Source organism: Pieris napi, chromosome 12, assembly GCF_905475465.1.
Source record: "Pieris napi chromosome 12, ilPieNapi1.2, whole genome shotgun sequence".
Classification (NCBI taxonomy): domain Eukaryota; kingdom Metazoa; phylum Arthropoda; class Insecta; order Lepidoptera; family Pieridae; genus Pieris; species Pieris napi.
In genome coordinates this window covers 9788419-9813831 of record NC_062245.1, presented here as the reverse complement: position 1 = coordinate 9813831, position 25413 = coordinate 9788419, and the positions used below count along the sequence as shown (strand labels likewise).

The window sequence follows — 25413 nt, the reverse complement described above, 5'->3', positions numbered from 1 at the left end:
ACATGTACAGTAAAGATCAACATAAACAGTAGCAAAAGCAAAACAATAACTATCTCTTTTATACTCATAAGCTTGACCGAGCGCGAGAGAGACGGACAGTCTTTTCATGATGCATATTCAGTTTGACATTGACAGTCGCGCTTATTCACAGACACTACACAAGCACAAAGTGTAAATGTGTTGATTTTTTTTTTTTTTTTGGGATTTTATGACCTGGCATGTACAACCTTTAGGTCAACTCTTAATTTTCATAGACGTAATGTTACGCCTATGAGCACATTCCATTAAATTTAAATGTGTTGAAGCCGCCAGCTTTAGATAACATACCTATATGTATTAACAATTTTCTTGATTAATTGTTTTATCTATAGATTCTGTAGTTTTCGACAACAAAAGTTCCTTCCTCCGAAGTAAGAAGATATACTATAACCTAATAATATCAATACCTGAGAGAGATCTAGACATGACGGACCTTCCCGAGGACATGGCGGACCTAAACATCGCCACTTCAGCTTCCAATTAGAATTATATAAAACTCTTTTTAGTCCATATAAATGAACTTATTCACTACCCATTAAAATTTAATTCTTATAAATGTAAATTACTTTGACAGTTCCACATATGGTGCGACTAGTCGACGAAGTGTAGTTTTTTATTTTATGCTTCGTCACTATAATGTATAAACGATGAGTAGAGACTAGAGAGTACAAACTTTAACTTGAATATACAAAGTGTAACAGCACTCAGTCACAATTGGATAGAGTAAAAATAAAAAATAAACTTAAATGGTATAATGACCTGAGTAAATCAAAGTAAATATAACGTTACACCTAAATTTTACTTTCTCATCTTTTACTATGATTGCTGTGTCACCTTGTATAGTAAATTGCTCAAAAGCTGTTATTTGACTATATGTGAATAATGATAGGTTTTATTTTATACTTTTGTATGCAGGCTTGCTTTCTGCAATTATGACTATTATTCCAGTTATTTTTAAGTCCTAGTAAATATAGTTATTCTGTGATAGTTTACTGCTCTTAATAGATTTTTCAATCATTTGAGCTTTGAAGAATTATGTTAAAGAAATTTATTAAATTAATAATTATATTAGGTATTTGTATACTTATTTTTTTTGCGGTTAGGTATGCATATACAATTTTAAATATTTTATAAAATTTATCTTATAAATTAAGCAGCTGTTTTTTTATATTACATGACAATTTTTGTTAAAAATCATAGCATTTTATCAAAACATTGTTTTATTTCAAAAATATCCATCCCAATCCACATTCTATGAACTTGAGGCCTTTGCACAAACAATATGCAAAAATGAATAGCTATTATGTTAGAAATCAACAATAAAATTTGGTATAGAAAGTTTTAAAAGCACTCCATGGTCATACCATAATCACAAACAGAATATGTACAAGTTGTAAAAAAAAATCAATTATTGTTTTGTTTTATACATATTATTTGAAGTACTTATTGTAAAGTTTTCCTACAACCTCTGACGCCGGCCAGAGATGGACCGCATGTTGCAGCCGATACCGACTGCTCTAAGCGGTCGCCGCACGGCGATCTGCAGTTTCCATACTAAATTTATATCCGCAATACACGGACCGCTCGGAGCAGTCGCTCTGCGGTCGAGTTTCGCCGTGCGGTCGACTGCTTAGAGCTGCCGCAGCCGGACCCACCATACACGGACCGCTACAAGCGGTTGCTGCCGACCGCGCGCCTCTCCCTTAAATAAAATAAAATACTAACTAATTCATCAAATGAGACCACGGACATTCTAAAGTAGTTGAAAAACATTTTAGTGTCTTCTCTCAGCTGGGGATACAAAGTATGAAATATTCCATACTGTTCTCTTGATTGTAGTATTGGACGCACCGACATACTACGGTGTCTGTCTTCTACACCTATGCTTGCGTAATAGTAGTACAGGAATCAGTGTTTCTTCATCGAAATCCATCTTGTAAATGAACTCGCATCAGTATCATTTTGCGGTCGAACATAAATGCTCAAAGCAGTCGTAGTCGACTGCATTATGCAGTCCGTCTATGGCCAGCTTGACTCATATTTTTTTTGTAAAGATTTTTATAACCTTAAAGTTAACAAAAGACATTCCAAGTATGCAAAAGGATTTATTCTTATCCTTATCATAGTATGTACATATTTGATAAATGAAATAATAATAGATATAGAATTCCATGTTACATCACAGTTGATAAAAACACTGAAAATATCAAGAAGTTATTTAATTTATATATGGGCGGATGCCCTTCATTATTAGAATCAGCCATGTCTTAATAATTTTAATGTTGGTCACCAAACTCAAAATCTATTTACTATTCATTAGGAAATCTCTTAAACAAGCACTTTCAATTAGTTTTGTAACAAAAAGACACCAGATTATTTAGAACAAAAGCGATTCGTCGCAGACGTGGTGCGCTCGCCGTTGACGTTCGAAAAACTCCCAACGATTCAACATGGCCGCGCTGACCATCGATACGACGCTCCGCCAGACTTGACAACTGTCAAATCTCGTTCCAATATTTGCAGTATTTCTTAACATGGCGCTAGGAATGCGCCGTCACGGCCGGACTGACTTTCGACCGTCCTCGGGCGCATCAGATTGCAGTCCTGTAACAGTGACACAATCAATCGGACAGGTGTCAGTAAATCTACCCGCTCGCCCAACCTGACAAGCTATGACTACTAGACGTAATGCTACTGTCATACAACTATGACTATCAGAATAAAAAAAGCGTGTGTCCTTTCGACCACTCATGGACCGGACGGCACCTTTTTCTAATCACTTAACAAACATTACACTCTTTATCTAACAAACATACTCACAGTATCAATTTGGACCGGACGAGTGTGTCCTTTCGACCAGCCACTCGTGCATGGACCGGACGACACTGTCCCTTCGACCAATTAACACCTAAGATTGGACCGGACGGGTGTGTCCTTTCGACCAGCCACTCGTGCATGGACCGGACGACACTGTCCCTTCGACCAATGAACACTTAAGATTGGACCGGATGAATGTGTCCCTTCAACCAGCCGCTATCAGCTGCGTGGCCCGGACGACATTATCCTTTCGACCAATGAACACTTACGGTTGGACCGGATGAATGTGTCCCTTCGACCAGCCGCTATCAGCTGCGTGGCCCGGACGACATTATCCTTTCGACCAACGAACACTTAAGGTTGGACCGGATGAATGTGTCCCTACGACCAGCCGCTATCAGCTGCATGGCCCGGACGACATTATCCTTTCGACCACCTTCACACACACACACACACACCACGTTATTCAATGACTCATCTCACTAATCATGCCAACATAGTTAAGTAAACTTCAGCGCTTACAGATTACACATACCTATAAGTTACGGACTGTCTTGCTCTGCGTGAATTCGGACCTCATGCTCAAAGATTTCGCGATCTGAAATGTTACTTAGGGTATCAGACTCCGCTGTAAGCGTGTCTGATCCTGCGGACAGTGTATCGGAGCCTGCAGTCAATATATATCACAAACATTCGGTCTGTCGAGGTGACTATTATCGAGTTCAACATCGTTTGGCGCCGTCATGGCCTCTTCTTCAGTCATCAAACTAGTAGATATTTCAACTAACCCGTCATGACCCCGAGGTACTGGACGCAAGTTCTCGTGCGCGTATTTGAAAGTACGATGTGAACCGGTTATGCTTTTCAACTCGTAACGGTCATTATCTAATACTGCGATTATTACATAAGGACCCCTAAACTTCCTATCTAACTTGGTTTGGTTGCGTTCACAACTTTTGATGAATACGAAATCGCCTTTAGAAAATGGCTTGATAGTAGCTCGACCCTGGTTAAATAGTAAAGTATCGGATGCGGCTGCCCTTTGTATGTTAAGAGACGCATCTTGCCTAGCTGACTCTACGTCAATTCGCTGTTCTTGTTCTGAATCTGGACTTGAACACCTAATTCTCGACATACCTAGAGATTGAGAACGGATACCGAACATGAGTTCAGTTGGCGTAAATTTGGTGACTGTAGACCTAGTACTATTAAGCGCTAATTGCACATTACCTAACTCGTCACGCCACGCTTTATTGGGATCGTTTTCGATAATCGTTAGCAAACTTTTCAAAGTGCGCATCACACGCTCGACTTGCCCGTTTGCCTTGCTGGAGCCAGTTGCTATAAAATGCAGCTTAATGTTATGTTCTGAACAAAAGTTCTTGAAATCCTGGCTAACGTAACACCTGCCTTGATCAGCTATTACGCGCTTAGGTGCTCCAAAAAGGCAAACGGCACTTTTAACGGCTTGAACTACGCACTACCTGCGTCTAATGATGAGGTGTGCTCTAATAATACGTATTTAGTGAACGCATCAATAATTACTGAACAATATTCCTTACGGTCACTTTTTCCACTTAGTTTGCCGGTGAAGTCTATATGAATCGTGTGCCACGGTACCGGAGCTTTTGGAATAGAATGTAGCTGCACAGGCTGAGCACCTGAGGGACCTTTTGATGCCTTGCAGACAATGCAAGAGTCAATAAATTTTCTAACGCACTTGGACATCTGAGGGAACCAGTACTGTTCGTACAGTTTGTCCAGTGTTTTGTCACCACCCAGATGTTGTAACTCGTTATGAACGTGATTAATCAAAGTCCATATTAGGGAGCGAGGGACGACTGGCAGCCATGATATAATATTGTTTCTTACAACCTTCCTATAAAGAATGCCATTCCTAACGTCATATGTCTGACCAACCGTTTCAGGAAAATCGTTATTATTGTGCTTGTTGATCAAGTCTTGGACCTCTGCATCACGTTTCTGTTCTACAGAAAGCCAACCGTGATGTAATTCTACAAAATTTACTATCTGAATTGTAGGTTTTGAAGAGACTTGTGACTCGGAAATTAAGCTATTGGGGTCCGGCAGGGGATTTCTAGAAAGGTAATCCGCGTGTTCCATGCCACGACCTTCGCGATATATGATATTGAAATTGTAGGCTTGTAAAAATGCCCACCAGCGATGAACACGTGGGGTTAGGTCAGTTTTAGATTTCGATGCTTTTAATGAGTTACAGTCCGTGAAAACCTTGAAACGTCGGCCGTATAAATAATGCCGGAAGTGTTCTACCGCTCGTACGACTGCCAGCGTTTCCAGTTCGTATGAGTGGTAGCGGGACTCTACTTCAGAGGTTCGTCGGCTAAAGTATTCTAAAACATGGGGCAGGTCTTTCTTTTTCTGTATTAAGATCGCCCCATATCCCTCCGAGCCAGCGTCGCAATGCAATTCAACGGGTAAGTCCGGGTTAAAGATCATCAGAACTGGTTCGAAGGTAAGCATCTGTATAATGGTATTACGGATATGGGCGTCGTTGAACACTTTTATGGGGTAGACCCCTATCAATCAATTTCTAACTCTCCTGTGTTCACGCGTTTACGGGGAACACTATCCACGAAACTGCTAGCATATTTGTCCAATAGTCTAAAAAGGGCATCTCTATCATCAGCTGCCAAATCCGTATCTATCCGAGTAAAGTATGGCAGGGTAACAATCGCCTCACAAACATTAACTTCAAATTATCATTATTAATTTTGACGCTCACACCGTTTTCTAAAATGTCCCTACCTATTATAACAGGGTCCGTAAGACATGAGTCTGGTACTACATGAAATGTCAAGTTTTATAAAATTTTCAAAATTAACCTCACTCGAAATCTGTGACGTAGATTTTATTTCATCACCACCAATGCCCGCAAGATCATTGCGCACAGTACTTGGGAACTTAGTATAATAGCTCTCTTTTATCAACGAGCAAGACGATCCGCTAGCAAAGAAAAAGAAAGGAGACTGACTCACCAGATGACATCCTCAAGGTGCCCCTCGACAGCCACTGTTCGCAGATATTGACCTATTACCTTGCAGTAGATCCACCACCTTTTTCCGTTTCTTTACAAATTGTTGCTATGTGTCCAACTTGACCGCATATATAACAGGTTACGGTAGAAGTTTTCTCGGGGGCACGTGTTGCAGTTGACGGATCTTGCTGTTTAGTCATCCAAGAAGAATCTTCTCGAAGACGCTTGCCGGTGTCCGAGGATTCCACAAAAATGATATTTACCAGGAAATCTTGCGTCCACAATTCTAGGTCGCTTGAAATCAGTCTCTTGGATTTCAGTAACCCCCGATCTTCGCTTTAGGGAAATGTCTCTTAAGATTCTAAACAACTGAGGTTTAATAGTGACAGTATATGCGTTTAGCTCACGGCATATCAAATCATCCTTCTGACATAAGACCGATATGACGTATCCAGTTATAAAATCTTGACATTCGGGTTTTAGGTATAGTTTCGATCATATTCCATAAACGCAGGCCACTCTGCTGCAGTTTCTTTTGTTCCAATTTGAAAACGCAATATTTCATCAAAGAAGTCTTGAAATAATTTTGGTTTACAAAATCTAGCCATTAAACTTTGTTTTACATTCTCCCCTGTCAGCTCATACAAATTTAACTTGCTCAAGAAAGCTGCGCGCCCTTTCAGTACACTGCTTCTATATCCGCGTCAGCGTCTACCGGATTAAACTCTACGAATTTCACTGAAATATACTGGGCGTTAGCAGTTGCCACCGGTGGTTGCGTTGTCGCTAACATCCGAGTAAGTAAAATTTCCATATTACTTAACAACTTCAAGGCGCTATTTTAGTCAGGTGGTTGTTTTTGCACGGTCAGTAGCGCATGGGATCCCACTTCTGATATGGGCGGATGCCCTTCATTATTAGAATCAGCCATGTCTTAATAATTTTAATGTTGGTCACCAAACTCAAAATCTATTTACTATTCATTAGGAAATCTCTTAAACAAGCACTTTCAATTAGTTTTGTAACAAAAAGACACCAGATTATTTAGAACAAAAGCGATTCGTCGCAGACGTGGTGCGCTCGCCGTTGACGTTCGAAAAACTCCCAACGATTCAACATGGCCGCGCTGACCATCGATACGACGCTCCGCCAGACTTGACAACTGTCAAATCTCGTTCCAATATTTGCAGTATTTCTTAACATGGCGCTAGGAATGCGCCGTCATATACAAGAAACTCCATCCTTTTCAAAATATTATATACCTATAACAGTTACCATACCATCAATTATATTCCCAAAAAAAGGATGTAAATTTGTAAATTTCCTTATAAAAAAATGGTGTAATTTCCATTACCTAGGTTGAATATTACAAAATCTATTTCTACACCTATATTTATAAGGTTTATACAAATTTACATACAATAATGTGTTTATTCCTCCCACTTAAAAACCAATGAACAACAATAAATATACTAACGACATTGAAACTCCATAACCATTTAATGTTATGGACAAGAAAAGGTACTGTATACCAAATACAATAATAGTAAATGTTACTGTATATCATTATTATTAATATGTAAAAAAAAATTAATCATCCTCATCTTCAAATAGCATTTGTAGCAGTTCCCTATTATTACACTGGGAACCTTCTAGTCTTTGAACACCTTTCCATTTAATTATTGTTGGAATAACCATTAGTCTTGTGCGACTATCCAATCGGAATGGACATGTTTTTTCTTTCCAACTGTAACAATGAAATAATTTTAGTTAATGAATATAATAACAGTACTATCTATATCAATATTTATATACTTCAAAGATGGCACCTTCCTTCCTCTGCTTTTTAGACAAGGCTTACAATTTTTCCCTATAACATGAAATGTTTCTTTGGGTACATTATAGTTTGTGTTTATTTATTTATTTACAGATTATACATATCCAAATTACATCAGAAAATATTAATATAAAACTAAATAAGTAATTTTTATAAAATTAACAGAAAACCTTTCTAAGAATGTTAAATCATAGACTCATATATAATAATATCTTGTATGCATTATATGTTTTTATTTAAATAACAAAAATATCCAGTAGAGTACCTAAAACTTATGGTATTAAACAAGACATAGTAGTAAGCATTGAGTACTTACTAATCTCTATCACCAACATCAACAAACACAAAAGTCACATTTTTCTTTAGTTCACCCAAAAATGCTTTGACTATTGGTTCAGCTGAAAGAAAAATGTGGTGTAAATAAAAATAATAAAAAGTGGAGAAATTTAATTGAACTGAATCTACATAATAAAGAAAAATAGATTTATGTTATTATATGAGCACTTATAAAATTTACTTTTAGTTACAATTGTCCTTTTAATTTTTTTTTAGGGAGATACTATTGTGTTTCTATTACCCATTATACAATAAATACACCAGCTTGCCCCATTTTCTTTTTTGCTGCCAGTAAAGAAAAAATAAACATTTCTTTTCTTACTAGACAAATTTTCAAGAAATTGAGTGAATTCTTCATAGTTTTTTAACTCAAGGATGGTTGTTTTCTTGCCCATTATATTTCCAAACACGTATACTTAATTTATCCCCGATAATTTGTGACTGACAATGATACAACTGACAATGCGGGATTTAAAAATTTACGTATGTAAAGAGGCTTTTTTAACAAAATATAATTATTTGTCAAGTTTATTATAAATACTTATTTGAATATAGATTTATTATTTACAAAGACGTAGGTACGCTTGTACACTTACCCACTTCGCAATCAGGACACCAACTCTTCCCATTATCAGTCTTCGACCCGCTGAAGTAGAAAAGAGTCATGGGACCATTTGGATCTATGTTTTCAGTGTAACTAGCAAACTCATCAAATCCTTTAAGATTAACTATAGTTACCATATTGCTCGCAATAATTTAATTATATTATAACTAAAACCAGATATTTATTTTACTTATTATTTTAAAATCACTCTCCCCAGACACTTCGAATCTCATAAACTTTACAAAAGATGTAGATCGGAATTCGGAAATTTGGCAATTGGCATTCGAAATTGTAGCAATGCAAGATTGTAGATTAGGAGCCAGTTAGTTTGAGCTTTGAGACTTCAGTGTCAAATATTATTGTCATTTCTGGATACATAGATAGAACAAAAACGACGGCATAGAAACCGTGTAAATAATAAGAAATTAAGAACGGACATACTTGTATATTATGTCTATGGGACATAGGTAAATGAGATTTTTTTTTCTGCGGTTATTTGCAATCAGTCCCAAGGCTATGAGCGAGGTTTTTTCTGAAGTGCTGTCATGTGGAGTGACTTCCCATAGGAAGCATCTACTCATCTTCTGTCTAGAGCTACTGCCGGTCTTCTAGCTCTAGAATATGGTGACCTTTTAGTCAACTCACATACTGTCTAATGGTGAGTTGGCGAGCAAGTTCATTTGGGTGACAGCTTAACCGCTCTTTGTATTTAGCTGCCAGTCTCCGGATTTCCTCTTTGATAGTTCTCATTTTAAGGTGTTCGTGAACTTCGTTGTTGGTTATGTACCATGGTACTTTTGCAACTGCTCTTAGGATCTTGTTCTGTTGTCGCTGGAGTATATTTATGTTGGTATCACTTGCGCTGCCCCACAGTTGGAGGCCATATGTCCAAATGGGCTTTAGGATAACCTTAGATATAAGAAGTTTGTTATCTAGAGAAAGTCTTGAGTTTCTTCCTAGCATCCAATAAAGGCTGTTGTACTTTAGCTGTAGCTCCTGCTTTTTACATTTGATGTGGTGCCTCTACGTAAATCCACGATCAATGTGTAAGCCAAGATATCTTACATGATTGCTGTGGGGCAGAATACATTGGTCCAACTTTACAGGTGGGCAGTCTCCTCTTCTAAGGGTGAAGGTCACGTGTACTGACTTCGCGGCTGAGCTTTTATTTTCCATTTTTGCAGCCATTCGTTAATTTTGTCAAGGCCCTTCTGCAAGTCCTCTGATGCAAGTCCTCTGATGCAAGTCCTGGGTCTTTATTGCTTGCTAATATAGCGGTGTCGTCTGCAAATGTTGCTGTGGTTATTCCTGGAAATAGCGGTAGGTTAGCAGTGTACAATGTGTAGAGCATGGGGCCGAGAACAGATCCTTGTGGTACCCCGGCATCAATGTTTTGAAATTACGAAGTGGCGTCACCTTCTTTTACATAAAATATGCGATCCTCTAGGTAAGATTTGAATATTGGAAAGTAAGAGTGGGAAATATTCTGCTTGATCTTACATAGTAGGCCTTTGTGCCAAAAATGAGATATAGTGCGTTTCTTTATTTCTTTATTTATTTCGTAATCCTACAGCTAACATAAATTATATATAATAACAAACAGTTACACTGAAAATATGGAATACATAATACATTTAACTACAAAAAGGTTCAAAAATTTACAAAAGGAAACAAAGAAATAAAAACTATTCAATACATTTAACTAAGTGATACCTAATTTGGCTATGTTGTATGATGGTGTAAAAGTGAGGGTATATACGTGAAGGTGTGTATGTGGGGTATGTTCATGATGCATGTGATTTTGCGCTATGGATATTCTTAATACTTCTTTTTAAGCATATTCCGCGATAGTTTAAACAAGTCAAGGCTTAAATATTGGTCGTTGTATGTCCGGGCTGCGCGATACAAAACTGAGTTTTTTGCGTAGTTAGTATTGATGTGTGAAACATGAAACAAAGCACGATAAAGCCACGTATTCATTACTAAACATTTGTTAATAAACACTGTTTATAAACTGTTAATAAACAATGTTTCATAATGTTTCATCATCTCTGTAAACAGTTTATAAACAGTTCATAAACATAGGTGATGAAACATTGTTTATGATGCTCCCCACTACGAGTGGAGAGCAAGACGAAACATCTAGTTTATAAACAAAAGTCAACAGGTGTGGAAGTGTTTTGCGCTAGTTTATAAACATAGAGGTTTATCACCAACGTAGTATTCTTTGGGACGCCTCAAATAAAGACTATAAAGATGAATTTAAAAAAAAATTATCCAATCAATCTTAATAACATTTCAAAATCAGTTGGTGACATTCTGGTGAAGTTCTGAAATGACCCATAAAATCCGCGGAGGTCATTAAATATATAACTTCTATTCAAGAAATAATTTCGAATCCACCACCTTTTCTCCTTTTTTTTCGATTGTGAATTGCGAATGTTCTTGTGAATTATTATGTAAGCAGCAGAGAGCATCACTACCTCCTCGGGCGACATCCTGTGAACAACTGACAAGTGTGGACGGCCGTCGGCCAAGTTTCAGAACCATGTGTTTATTGTAAACTTGTTTAACGCTAGTCATAAACACTTTATCAACAAATGTTTACGTGGCTTTACGAGCCTGGTAGGCTTGAGCAAGGAAGGGCAATTTTTCTAGAAGGGAGCTGCAATTAATTTTATTTGAGATGATGAAATGTAGTAGCCATAAATCATATTGTTTTCGTCGAGAGTCTTTTTAAAATGTTCACATGCGCCTTTATATGTATTAAACTTATTATAGGTCTTGTAGGAGATAAATTTTATTAAGTCTTTTTGGACCTTTTAAATTTTTTCTTTGTGCACAGTGTAACTAGGTGAACAAACCGAGCAACAATATTCGAGAATACGTCTTACGTATGTATAGTATAGCACTTACATACAGTCGACATCATGAAAATGTTCACTGACACGTCTTACAAAACCAAGCTGCTTATAGGATTTGTCAACAGCTATAGTGTCAATATGGTTATTATACGTCATTTTATCACGAACACAATCTACTTCTTTAACGGATTTATTATTAATATTAAAACTAAAGTTAATTTTGTTTTTTTTTCTAGTGAATGTTATTTTGACACATTTTGAAGCATTAACCGATATTCGATTTTGTCTATAATAATTACAAAGGTTATTCAAGTCAGCCTGGATTTTGTGACAGTCTCCTTCTTTGTTTATTTTTAAGTATATCTTTTTATCATCAGCGAACATAAGGTAATTAGAATGTTTAATGCTACTATTAATGTCATAAAGATATGCATTGTATAACAGGGGACCCAATGTAGATCCCTGAGGAACTCCAGAACTTATATGAACAAAGTCAACTCTAGCACTGTCAACCGCAACTGCCTGTCTACGATTTGTTATATACGAATAAAACCACCGATGAAGGTCACCACGTATCCCTAGGAGTTGGAGCTTATGTAAGAGGATGGTGTGATCCACCCTATCGAAAGCATTCTCGAAGTCTGTGTAAATCACATCAATCTGTGCACCACCATCCATATAACCAGCGGCACGTAAGTCTAGCGCTGGCCGATACGTGGAGGGGATTGCTGCGCATGTGTACTGTCGCGCGGGGGACAAAATGCGACTGGAGAGCCAATCGACGCTCTTCATTCCGCTAGCCCCCCTCAGGTACCTTATTTTTTACTTCTGCGCAATAACGGTCAGCGCTAGAGTTTCGTGCCGCTACTTATACTTTGTAGTACGTAGTTAGTAAATACGGTTAAATTTGTTATCGTAGATCGTTTATTGATAAAACCATGCTGATCATCTGGAATTACTTATCATATTATAGATGGCTTTATAAATTATCTTTTCAAAGACTTTACTGAAAGAGTTAAGTATCGATATTGGGCGATAATTTTCAATACTCACCCGTGAGCCACTCTTATGAACCGGTATTATTTTAGCGACCTTTCATATATCAGGATAAATGCCAAATGTGTTGTGCCAAAAGTTCAGTATAATGTACAATGGTTCTGTAATAGTTTGAGCACATTTTTTAATAAAAATAGGTGGTATACCGTCACACCCAGCTCCTTTATCCTCATTTAATTAATGTAGTACCTTCTATATATCAGATTTGGTTATATTTAGTTTGTATATAATGTTGTCGGTTACTTCTGTTTTAGTCTGCAGGATTAAGTATTGTTTCCTAACTGTAATCTATTAGGGTAGCCAGTGTTATTAATTCGTAAGGATTTTAAATATGACCAGATTTTCTTTGGGTCTTTCTTTAACAATGTTTGTATTTTTTGCATATATAAATTAAAACATTTTTTCTTGATTGCCTTTTGCCTTGCACGAAATAAAGAAAACTCATCATAGTCTAGTGGGTTTCTTCTAGCTTTCCAACGAGAATGAGCTGTTCGTTTGTCACGTATTATATGTATGAGCGACTAAGAATACCACACTGGATATTGGTTAGAAGCAAAAAAGATAGTTTTAGGCACATACTGTTCAATTCCTCGGTGGAGGATTCAGTAAAATTTCTGGACATTTGTGTCACCTATAAGTGACTCACTCCAATCAATGCCGTTCAGATATTCATTTATTTTACAGTAATAGTTAGCCTTCGTGAAATTGTATCACGAGATAGTTCCCTTCGCCGCGGCCGTTAGGTTGGTAGAACTAAAATCACTGTTGCTACGGTTTGAAGAAATCAAATCACCAAAATTTGGGGTAAACTACTGCAGATAAATTATCTTTATTATCAGGCAGACATTTGGTTTAAAGATACATGTTTATTTGCACTCCGTGGGATGGGAAACTGGATAAAACTACCCACGTTTGATAATAATCCTTCAGCCATAATGTCATAGTTATGGAACTCTACAAAGGGTAACAAGGTTGGAGAAAACATAAATCATGAAATTCGTGAAATAAAAAAGCAAATTTATTTCGTCAAAAATTTATTCTTTTACTATACGTGTGATCATCTAAAGGACATATATCTGAATCATGGCTTTCATCCGTATCATCAGATGTGTCGCTATCATCATCTACTAATTCAATTATAAAATTATCAGTTTCACTGTCTACAGTTATACCATCATGGTGACATTTATCTTCTATTTTTTTCACGTGGTCGCATTCCTTTTTTCACTCTTCAGCAGTTTACTTGAAAATGCTTCTTCAGTAATTTTAACGGTGTTTTTTACATCTTGTCCTACTTTTTTTTCAGCGACACGTCGTTTTAGTACACTCCATATTAATTCGATAGGATTAAGGTCGCAACGATAAGGTGGAAGCCTTACTACTTTATGACCATGTTTTTCAAGCATCTGGTCAGCTTCATAATTAAGTGGTTCCTGGTGCTCTTTTACAATCTCATATAATTGAGCTTTTACCATTGTCGGCAAATAAGTAAGACCTTTACTTTTAATCCATTTCTGCATTTGATATTTCGTACTAGACATAGTTGGTGCTTTGTTGACAGCTATCGTGTGGTAGGATGCATTGTCCATTACAATTAAAGACCGAGGAAGAAGATTTGGCAACAACTTTTCCTCAAGCCACTTGTTGAAATTATTCCTGTTCATGTCGTCATGATAGTCTCCCGATTTAGACTGGAATCTAAAAATTAATTGAGCATTGGGTATAAAGCCCATCTATCCACCAGCATGTACTATTATCCACCGTGGCTCCTTTGAGTCAGATGATAGAACACTTTCTTCGTTTTCGCTTTGCCAACACTTCCCGGCGCAATATGTAGAATGAATATATTATGTCTCGCCCAAATAAATCACTGGCCGCTGTTCCCCATTTCGATTGTCTCGTAATTCATTTAAATATCGAAATCGCCATGCTACAATGTCATGTCTACTTCTTTTTGGATGGACATTTTTTGAACAAAAAACCCATTTTCTTCATTATCCTCCAAAGAGTAGTACGGCTGCCCTTAAAATCAATGTCATTTCGTAACTCAAGCAATATTTTAGATACAGTAGGCAACTCCTTTTAAACCACATGAAATTCGTGAATTTTATGCCGGACGGCACACATTTCAAAATCGTCAAGCTGAATCTTGCTTTCCCGGGGTCGAATTTTGCCAGGCGTTGAAATTTTGGTTGACGTACTAGCAGCCACTTCTTATTCTTTGGAAATTTTGGTTACAGTTTTTTCGGATATACCTGAAGACAAAAAATACAAAAATAATAGGTACAAAACCTGTATTTGGAATGCAATGTGAAAAACAAAACTTTAAATTTTTAATTCTTGTGAATTTAGGTAGTATGATATTGTCGGGAATTTATGAGTTTTTTATTCGAGGCTGGCAACCCTATTTTGCTTACCTGTCATGGCGGCAACCCGAAGACGAACTAATTCATATGGAATTATTGGTCCTTTGTTTGATTTTTCTTTTTCACAAAACGGTTTCACCTTCAAGACCATCTCCCTTTCACCACTTTTTAGTGTTCTTGGCATGATTAAACGCACAAAACTTTTAAAAATTCGGAATAAATATGGAACTCGACAAACCGTGTTTACTGTTTGGTGTTTTGACAAACAGTGGGGCCAACATAACGACGAAGGGAACTATCTCGTGAAACACACTATACCTAATACCTATCCACATTCCACACACACGTTATTTTCCTTCGTTGTGGTAAACTCATCAATGATAATGAGGATATTTATAAATTAAATAATCGCATATATTAATTGTTACAGTGATAACTTTATATGGTCGCATTATCATGATAGAGTCTGGCTAATGAAAGAAGATAATTGAATTATTTGAAAACTTTCGGAAGGCAACACAGAATGTCCTTGAATTTCTTAGATTAGTATGATTTATCGTCTTGATACTTCATGCAATTACTCATTTTTATTTCTATTATATATTTTTTCCGAATAGTTACTTAACTTTGTTTAATTGATTTTTTGGATTCTGATTTTGGTTATTCCGAATAAAGTTGTGTTGTATAAAAAATAAAATATGTTTATTATGGAACATAAGATACATGTATCACTTATTCCACGTCATTAAATTTGAATTTGTTGGCATTCCTACTCATCGGCAAAGAAGACAGAGGGTGTAGGCCGAGAGAAAAAGCCGGCGTAAAAAACTCTCGGTACTCTTTTAAAATAGCAAATCATCAATCACCACTTATTTTAATACAAATATCGCAAATTAATTAGAAGTAGCCTGTCTAGCACTAGTCCCAGGCCCTTTTATCAACATAGTTTTAGTTTTCCACAAGTAAGTTTAATCCACAAAATATTTTTTATTTTTTATTTTATCAGACTTTTAGGGATACCATACCAATTTTTTTATTTTTTATTTGCCGTGCTTTTTCGTTTCTTTCTTTCATTAGCCAGACTCTAGTTTTCTAAAGACTTCGTAATCTGTGCTCTGATTTTATCTGCGAACTGCGAAGTATGAATAAAAGTATAAATAATAAAACTAATCTTATACCTACTTGACGCTGGCTAATGCACAAACCGTGCCAGAGCCATAAAGGAAAAAAAAAAAAAGTATTAAACTAAAACAACGGTCAACACTCAACGCAAACGGCTAGTTTTTAAATTGAAATTCATACAAATATTTATGTTTTTGTATTTAATTTAAATAGCTGTAAATAAATAAGATTTAATAATATAAGGCTTATAATCAACAAGAAATTATAACTAGTTCTGAAACTATACTTAATTTATATAATGGAAAAAAAACCTAAGTTGGAGCCATTAAGATTGGCAGAGTGGGCGCAGAATTCTGGTAAGCAATAATTCGAAACATTTATCTTATTTTGATTTTGAAATTAATTAACTTGATGTTTACATTTGTGTTACAGCATTCTTTGGGAAAGCCGTCGAACTTATTTCAGAGACAAAGCGCTCTAAGCAGTCGGACACTGAATCAAATCCAAAAGTCAGATTAAATCCTATTCCTCCTTCTCAATTACATTTAAGTTTTCAAGGTAATTTTTACTTGTTAAACAAAAAGAAGTATTTATTGAATTAAAACACAGTTTTAATTTTTTTTATCCTATAATATAATTTAATCCTTTATTATAGCATTAAAACCCAGTGGCATTGGACAGACACCAGTAAGACCAGTTACCTCAATAAAAAAAAAGAACTGGAACTCCTCTGTTACAATTGTTAGTAAAGAACGAAGAATGACAGAGATAAAACCCAATATAAGAAAAACACTAAACTTCAATTATTCTAAGGCTAAGGTAAGACCTCATAAATAAAGTTTGATAGCATAATGTAATGTTTACTGGCTTAATAAAACATATTTAAATCTCTGACTAAAATTATTTATTATTTAAATTTACTCTATCAAAATAGTCACAATATTTACAATGGCTGAAGATGCCAATATGACTATGTTGTGTTGCACACTATACTTATTTCAAAATGATGAATCAATTGTTTATACTTGCTTTAAGTATCTGCTTTTTACAAAGTTAGGCAGAATTTATAGGCATGCCAAGTAGTTATAATTCAATAAAATAATTTTTATTTATATATAATATGAAATTTTTAGGCAACTAATACACGGAAAACTCTTATTGAAAAAGCAACACCACCATTACAGACATTTAAAACCTCAAAAGTAAAGAAAGAAGGATCAGGTAAACAACAAATATTTTATACTATATAAAAGATAGATTGAAATTGAAGCTTTCAACTTGGGAATTTACTGCTTCTAATACATATATTAAATAGTCAGAGGAAGATACTTTAATTATATTAAATAATCAAAGACTATATAATTAAGTTAACCTAGAACTTAATATCATATTTGTTTCTTATTACAGTTTTAAATAATGAAATTAAGTTAAGTGGAATAAAAAGAATTCCCATCACACCTCAGAGAAAAGAAATAGTACCAAACAAGTTACAAATAAACACACCTAAGAGCATTCTGAAAAAAAAAGTTATTCAATATACACCTCTCTCAACTACATTTCAAAAATCCTGTGATGGTGATGCTACATTTCTTCGTATTGAAAAGGAAGTTGATGATTTGGTGCAGGAAAAGGAAATAGAAAATGACGTTAATATAAATGTTGCATTACCATCATCTACACCTTTTAAGGCTTCAAATGTTTTAGAGTACTTTCCAACATCTGATGCTGATTTTCTTCAAAAGGACAAAACTATTCTAGACATTAGTAATGTGAGTGAAAATGAGAACCCGGTTGTGGCTCTATGTGATGCATTTCAGAAGGCACTCATTTCACATGCCTGTCAAAAAACAGACTTGAAACAAGAACGAGGATCCTTAATAAGTGTCATAGGGGTTGCTTTGAAACATATACAAGAAATAGAAGAATATGAAAAAGAAAACGCAGTTAATAATAGCAGAAACCAATTAATGGGTATCAGTTCTAAAGATTTCTGCAGGACAAAATTACCAAAATTTAAGATACAAAAAAAAATTGTCTTCCAAAATTCCCCCAAAAAATGCCATGTTTCTCCAAAAGTAGATAAAACTGATGCTTTAAATGTGTATATGGGTCTAAAAAGAAATTTGAATTTTTTAAACACACCAAAGATAGATAAGACACAAAATAATGAAACTGACACTCCACTTAGAGTGAAGAAGAACCTGCAATTTCAATTAAATAAATTGTATAATGACAGTGAGTCGTAATGCTATTCAGACACACAAACATCTAATAGACTGAAATTACTTAGAAAATTATGGATTGTACAGTCAAATTTTTAGACGACTTCAGTATAAATACCACAATACAGTAAAGGTCAAAATTAATTCTACCTATAAAACATTTATCTCCATTTATGCAGTCTTAGGTTATTTGTTTTTTATTACTATATTCTAATTTATCAGAATCAGTTTCAAGGAAAAACATGCTAAACCCTAATGATTTTATTTTTAAGAAATCTTTGCAAGTTCACTATCATGAAATTAGCATATCCATATACATGCATTACGCTGGGTGACAAGATATAATTCCTATACTATGATTTGTTATCTATCAGCTTTGTTTCTTAAAGTTAAGATTATTCATGCTTAATGTTAAACTATGTCTATTGAAAATAATCAAATACTTTGCAGAAATTGTAATAAAACTAGCTTATAAAGAAGTCTAAATATTGGTTGTCTCCTGTGAATATATATTAAAAGCATGCAGTGCCTACTTATGGGTTTCCTATTGATAACAGCAGGCACTGTATTCACAGTTAAATAATTTTATAGTGTCTATAAATAAAATGTTGAATAAATTTGTACAGTAATTTTTATAAATTGTAATAGATAATTAAAGTAATATATCTTTGTAATAAATTTCTTTGAAATTCCCTAGTCTGAATTTGTTTTATCACAATTTTATCAACTACCATGAAGAAGTATTAGTGAAACACAATATAAAGTTTAAAAAGTTTTAGTTTACAATTATAAAACTCGTTTCACTTACCTCGACGTTATAAAGAGTTGGAACATTGTTTTCCTGGGACTGTAACCTGTATCTCCGAAGTGAAGCTTTAAAATAAAATAAACTACGCGCAGACGCCACACTGAGCTGAGGTACAGCCGCGGTTATTATTTTGACCAACAGGGTATGTAGTTTATTTTGTCATAATATTTTTTTGGCTGATGAAGAAAGTATTCCATGAATCTAAAATAAAAATAGAAAAAAAAGCTGTACATAGAATTAAACTAGCACTAGTTTAACGCGACCTACAAGCTTTAGTGTTTAAAGTATTTAACTCTCAACAAGAAATTATATTATATTGATAATTTTAAAAATTCAGCATTCACGGCCTCCCCAGGTCTCCGATGGTAGGTAAATGTATTATGTAGTTACTAGTCAGTAGTCTATATTATAATTTGTGAATATTTAATATTACCGCTTAAGTTCGAAATTCAAATCAAAGAGTAAAGAATACATATCGACACCGGTTGCTACGCAGGCGCCGCGCTGTCAGTAAATTGAACTATATTTTGTGTAAAATAATTATTCTGTTGTCTGTACGTGTAGTGTGTAGACTGTAGATTCAAGTTTGCTGTTTGTTGACTGAACAATCTGTAATGGGTCCGCGAGACGATCAAGTGCACTTGACAAGTCTACGTGCTTGACGATTTCACTTGACGAGGGACTTGACGCGACTTGAAGGTGCCGTCAAGTCCACATGCCGCAGTCGTTCACCGCCCTGTGCTCAGGAAAGTGGCCATCGAAATAATGGTTTCCAACGCAGACAAGGCATTCCTTGCTATAACTCTAGCGGTATCTATCACAGAAAAAGAGAAAAGAAAGAGGCGATGGTGTAAGGAATGGTATAAAATTAGATATCGATTCACGCATGAACATTTGCAAAGAACTCTTCAAGCAACTGAGCCCGACGATTATAAAAATTTTCTACGAATGGACAACGATTCTTTTGAAACATTGTTGGAGTTGATTCGACCCAATATTGAAAAGCAAGATACCAATATGCGACAAGCTATTCCTGCCAGCCAAAGGCTCTCTATAACTCGACGACTCATTGGTATAGTGGTTAGTACCCCTGACTGCGAATGCATGGGTCCCGGGTTCGATTCCCGGCTGAGACGAACATCGATGTGATGAGCATTTGGTGATGTGCTTAGGTCTTGGGTGTTTAATATGTATTTATATGTCTATCTATTTATAATATGTATGTATATCCGTTGCCTAGTACCCATAACACAAGCTTCACCAGCTTAGCATGGGACTCGGTCAATTGGTGTGAATTGTCTTAAAAAAAAAAAAAAAAAAAAAAAAAAAAAAAAAAAACTCTAAGGTACTTGGTCACTGGTATGGACTTGGAAGATTTAAAGTTTATGTGTGCTGTCGCTCCTCGTACTTTGGATTTAATAATACAGGAGACGTGTGAGGCTATAATTCAAAAGTTAAAAGAAAATATTCGGGTATGTATCATATTCATTTATTTTCATTTATCTTAACCAAAATAATCATAACAAAAATTAAATACTTAATGTGATGGTGAAATATGAGACAGACAAAACAGAAAACTTTTTATTGGTTTCTTTTATTTTTTCTTGTATGGCTCGGTTGTGCAACCGATTCATACCCAATAAGTTCTCAGTTTGGTCTATAGAAGTTATTAAAAAGAATAGAAGTGTTGTAAGAACTTAGCCGCAGTCTGTGATTCTTCTTCTTGAGTAGCTGGTTCTGGTATATAAATTACGGGGTGTTCACGAGATAGAATTGGCACTTGCATACGTTGAGATGATTTGGTATCATGCACCGGTGTCTTGCCTATGACTTGTGAGTGTGACTGATGTGGTGATGGTGACTGGTATGTCAAGGTTGAGTGGTGTACAGTTGGTGATGGCACAGGTGATGGTGACTGATGTGGTGCGGGTGACTGGTTTGTCAAAGTTGAGTGGTGTACATTTGGTGATGGCACAGGTGATGGTGACTGATATGGTGCGGGTGACTGGTTTGTCAAAGTTGAGTGGTGCCCACTTGGTGATGGTGACTGGTATTTAAAGGTTGAGTGGTGTACATTTGGTGATGGCACAGGTGATGGTGACTGATATGGTGCGGGTGACTGGTTTGTCAAAGTTGAGTGGTGCTCACTTGGTGATGGTGACTGGTATTTAAAGGTTGAGTGGTGTACATTTGGTGATGGCACAGGTGATGGTGACTGATATGGTGCGGGTGACTGGTTTGTCAAAGTTGAGTGGTGCCCACTTGGTGATGGTGACTGGTATTTAAAGGTTGAGTGGTATACATTTGGTGATGGCACAGGTGATAGTGACTGATATGGTGATGGTGACTGGTATGTCGTAGTTGAGTGGAGAGCATTTGGTGATAGCACAGGTGATGGTGACTGATGTGATGCGGGTGACTGGTATAAGTATGTGTATGTGGGCGAGCTAGCAGGCAAGATCTGAACTCCGTTTCTTGACAGTGATCCCATTTCGGCTTCAAATAAAATGTCATTTATTATTTTCTCCGCATAGCGTCTTTGATCTGGTGATAAACGTTTGAGTTTAAGAGCCCAGCTCTTCGCAATAATATCCGATTCAGAGTCATCAGGTTTTTTGAAATAATGTGATGCTATATCTATCAGGTCCTGCTGTGATGTGTTTTTGCTTTTCTTTGATTGTGACATCTCTTTTTGATAATTGGATGACAAGGAAAACTGTAAAAAAAATAACCTATGTTTGTACTATTCACAGGTACCGAGAACGATCGAGGACTGGAAAAAAGTAGCCAAAGATTTCGAGAGACGATGGAACTTTCCCAACTGTATAGGTGCTGTTGATGGCAAGCACATCGAAATAGAAAAACCTTCAAATTCGGGATCTTACTATTTTAACTATAAAAAGACATTTAGTATTGTTCTCATGGCTATTGTAAACGCCAATTATCAATTTATGATGGTTGATGTTGGTGCAAATGGGCGGATGTCAGATGGTGGAACTTTAAAAAATACAAAGTTTTGGCAATTGTTTTCTGAAAGTGAAAACAAACTTAATATTCCGGAGCCATGTGACTTACTAGAGAGCGATAAAAAGTTTCCGTTTGTACTGGTAGGTGACGAAGCTTTCCAACTGACTCCAAACTTCATGAAGCCATACAACAAAGCCGTCTTGACAGACAAAAGACGGATTTTCAACTATAGATTGTCAAGAGCCAGGAGGGTGGTTGAAAATGCTTTTGGCATCCTGTCTTGGCGCTTCAAAATATTTAAAAAAGACATTGGACTGCATCCCGATAAAACGCGAAAAGTTGTTTTGGCTGCCTGTCACTTACACAACTATTTGTGTGAAAAAAATAAAAACAAATATATTCAACCAGGAGATATTGACATACAAGAACCAAATACCACAGTCACAAAAGGTGCGTGGAGACAAGGACGGCAATTGTTAAATATAGAGCGAGTACGAGGAAACTCGGCAAATGAGGCAAAAAGAGTGCGAGATGACTTTTGCGAGTACTATAATGGTAACGGTTCAGTCCCTTGGCAAAATAATTGCCTAATTTAGTTATTTAAAAACATACTTAAAAGTAAAATGTATCTTTGAATTGTAAATAAAAAATGTTTTACCTCACTGCTTAAACTGCTTTCAGTATCACTTATACACATTTGGTCTGACAGAAATAACAGTTCATTGTAATAGTAGAGTGACGGTTTTGGTACATCATCGGGAGACGCGCCAGATCATTGTGCTTGTTCAATCTTTTTTCTTTCTTTGTTGAAGTTGGTTCTTAAAGCATTTTTTTTCTTCAATAAATCTTCGGTGTAGGCAGGTTTATATACTCGAAGTGCTTTGACTATGCTTGATAAAGCAAGCGACCTTTTGTTTTTATCCGCATACTCCTTACTTTTAATTTTCCACAATGCAGGATAATCTCTGTAGAGAGATATTAATAATAACACAAAATCACGCTCGGTAATTAGGTCGGCGCTTGCCGCCAAAGCCACGTCTCGGTCCGGTTCGTCGTCCGCCATCTTCGATGTTCCGGCCGCAAATGAATAAAACTTGTCAAATGTCAAGTCGCCTGTCGCGTGAGTCAAGTCGCATCAAGCGCAAGGTGGTACAAGTGCCGTCAATCAAAATTTTTGTCAAGTATGATCCAGCCCGTAGATACTTGACGGGACTTGTCAAGTCAACGCTGTAAACGATAAATATTCACTTCAAGCACGTAGAATTGTCAAGTGCACTTGATCGTCTCGCGGACCCATAACAGTGTCTCAAATCTCAATCAATTCTCATTAGTTAATTGTTATATAATTGTTTAAAGAATTTGTATATTTATAATATATATATATGTACACTTTAATTAAATTATTATTTTAACTTTTAAGCTTTTTCCGACATCGTGAATAAGAATTCTTAGCAAAATTATTTTACATGTTGTTGCTTTAGAGATAAGTGATAACATTATCAACAATATATAACAATCTTATTAATACCATAGGCGATAAGTTGTAGTGTTACATATATTTTTTTTAAAATGGCTTTATCAAAACCTATTATGAATTTAGTTGCATCTTATTTACAAAACTTGTACTTGCACCCAATTAAAACAAAATCTATATCAAGGTAATTTTTATTAAAATATTATAAATAAAGCATCAAAATAATTTAAAGCTCTTTTTATAAAAAGGTTTTTTTTGTACTCTTTAACTTGGATAAATTTATTCATCTTTATCATCGCGGTTGCCTTAATTATGTTTCATTTTAGTTGTGTTGTTGGCTGTGCAGGCAGTATTGCATCACAAGTTGTTGCAGGTGAAGGGATTAAGCTGGACCCAATCTTTGCATTTGGACTTTATGGGTGAGTAAATAATTATATACAAGAATGCCTGCAAGTAAATCTTTTTTACTTCCGTTTAAAAGAACAAATTTTTTATCATTGAACTTTGACCCCTTATTGAGAAATCATGTGTTTTGTTAAGTGAATATATTTTAATGGTCATATAATATATTACAGTGTAAATATTCTTCTTTATATTACCATATTAATCACTTCAAAATGATTTCAGGTTAATATTTGGTGGAACCATTCCTCACTATTTCTATGAGCTCATAGAAAGATTGTTTCCTCATGAAGCAACTGCCTTTCCTCTTGCAAAAAAGCTTATATTTGAAAGGCTAGTTATTGCACCACTCATGCAAGCTTTCTCTCTATACACCCTTGCAAGATTTGAAGGCAAGAATCACAAAGCAGCATTGAAACAGTTACATTCACTATACTTCACTGTATTAGAAGCTAACTGGAAATGGTTAACATTTTTCCAAGTTATAAATTTGGCCTTTGTTCCCCCAATGGTAAGTTATAATTTAGTAAGTATAGTTTCTATCTGTCTTTCTATCTTTTTTTTGGCTAAAGATATTGTTAGTTTAGTTTATAATTTCCCTATTCATATTTTTGTAATATATAATCTTTAGTTTTTTATTCATATGGTTTCAAGTTATATACAAGGAAGTTTAAACTTATACATGACAATGTTTAGGCATACTAAGATTGTTTATGTTTACTGCTTATTCCACCAATACCTCATTTTTTCACCTTTAATTTTGCCATGAAATGTGTTGAGAAAAATATAATATTAGAAAAGCAGTAAATTTGTAATACCTCTTAATGTTTCAAAATTATTTGTTGTTTGAAGTGGGAATTGATGATATTAAATGTAAATTGATGCTCTAATCTGAGTAAAGGTCATCAGATTTCGTTTCGGTCATACATATTTTACATTTGAATTTGTCCATTATACCTAAACAGGATAATAATTTTGTTTTTTCCTTGTAGCTCAGAGTACTATTTATGAACATAGTTGGATTTGGTTGGGCAATGTTTATAGCCTCAAAACGTAGACAGAATCAGAAAAAAGAATCTTCATAACTGCATATCTAATCGGTGTTGGTGCTGAATTATACATATCATCTGGTTATTTTGATAAGATATAAATACCACTTGAACTCTACATCATCCTGTTTATGATTTACTATAACATAATGTAATGAATGTGATACTGTAGTCTTATGTAAGCATTCCAAATGAATTTAATATTTATTAAAATTGTTAGTAAAAAGCATTTTTGGAATAAATTATTTTATTAGTCACAAATGTGTAATTTGTATTTCAAATTATCTATTTTTATATTGGGGCTCAATGGTTAAATAATATTATACAACTTTGTAACTTTATATGCATTTTGTAAGTTCATAATAAAATTATTTTTACTCATTTACATGTATTATTTATCATTACTTCCTGTATAAAATCAAACATACAATATA

General features: G+C 35.3%; 6 protein-coding genes and 1 long non-coding RNA gene across 7 annotated transcripts in view; 4 read left to right on the top strand and 3 right to left on the bottom strand.

Moving 5' to 3' along the window:
• The window catches only part of LOC125054508 (SEC14-like protein 2), a 28350-nt gene extending 27225 nt beyond the window's left edge, over positions 1-1125 (top strand). The window contains exon 10 of the mRNA XM_047656457.1: positions 372-1125. Coding sequence (XP_047512413.1) covers positions 372-523 — 152 coding nt within the window. The 3' untranslated portion in view covers positions 524-1125. The remainder of the gene's footprint in view (positions 1-371) is intronic.
• A 1118-nt stretch (positions 1126-2243) lies between these two features.
• On the bottom strand, positions 2244-4324 carry LOC125054512. The gene is made up of 2 exons (XR_007117719.1): positions 3392-4324; positions 2244-2643 (listed from the first exon to the last, which is right to left on the bottom strand). It is a non-coding gene; the product is annotated as an uncharacterized LOC125054512 (long non-coding RNA).
• Positions 4325-7283: 2959 nt separating this feature from the next.
• Positions 7284-8914, bottom strand: LOC125054511 (thioredoxin domain-containing protein 17-like). Its single transcript, XM_047656461.1, has 3 exons — positions 8642-8914; positions 8026-8107; positions 7284-7619 (listed from the first exon to the last, which is right to left on the bottom strand). Exons 1-3 carry the CDS (start codon positions 8784-8786, stop codon positions 7463-7465), a joined length of 384 nt encoding a protein of 127 aa, XP_047512417.1. The 5' UTR covers positions 8787-8914; the 3' UTR covers positions 7284-7462.
• A 4419-nt stretch (positions 8915-13333) lies between these two features.
• On the bottom strand, positions 13334-14353 carry LOC125054778. The gene is given in 2 exon segments (XM_047656856.1): positions 13334-13810; positions 13813-14353. Coding segments are annotated over 2 exon segments (705 nt in total). The 5' UTR covers positions 14303-14353; the 3' UTR covers positions 13334-13595.
• A 1846-nt stretch (positions 14354-16199) lies between these two features.
• Positions 16200-18950, top strand: LOC125054726. Its single transcript, XM_047656766.1, has 5 exons — positions 16200-16413; positions 16490-16615; positions 16713-16876; positions 17191-17278; positions 17465-18950. Exons 1-5 carry the CDS (start codon positions 16356-16358, stop codon positions 18301-18303), a joined length of 1275 nt encoding a protein of 424 aa, XP_047512722.1. The 5' UTR covers positions 16200-16355; the 3' UTR covers positions 18304-18950.
• A 1481-nt stretch (positions 18951-20431) lies between these two features.
• Positions 20432-22724, top strand: LOC125054727 (protein ANTAGONIST OF LIKE HETEROCHROMATIN PROTEIN 1-like). Its single transcript, XM_047656768.1, has 2 exons — positions 20432-20559; positions 21841-22724. The coding sequence occupies exons 1-2, from the start codon at positions 20449-20451 to the stop codon at positions 22648-22650; spliced, it is 921 nt and encodes a 306-aa protein (XP_047512724.1). The 5' UTR covers positions 20432-20448; the 3' UTR covers positions 22651-22724.
• Positions 22725-23301: 577 nt separating this feature from the next.
• On the top strand, positions 23302-25360 carry LOC125054728 (peroxisomal membrane protein 2). The gene is made up of 4 exons (XM_047656769.1): positions 23302-23712; positions 23855-23947; positions 24156-24441; positions 24923-25360. Exons 1-4 carry the CDS (start codon positions 23624-23626, stop codon positions 25013-25015), a joined length of 561 nt encoding a protein of 186 aa, XP_047512725.1. The 5' UTR covers positions 23302-23623; the 3' UTR covers positions 25016-25360.
• The last annotated feature ends 53 nt before the right edge of the window (positions 25361-25413 follow it).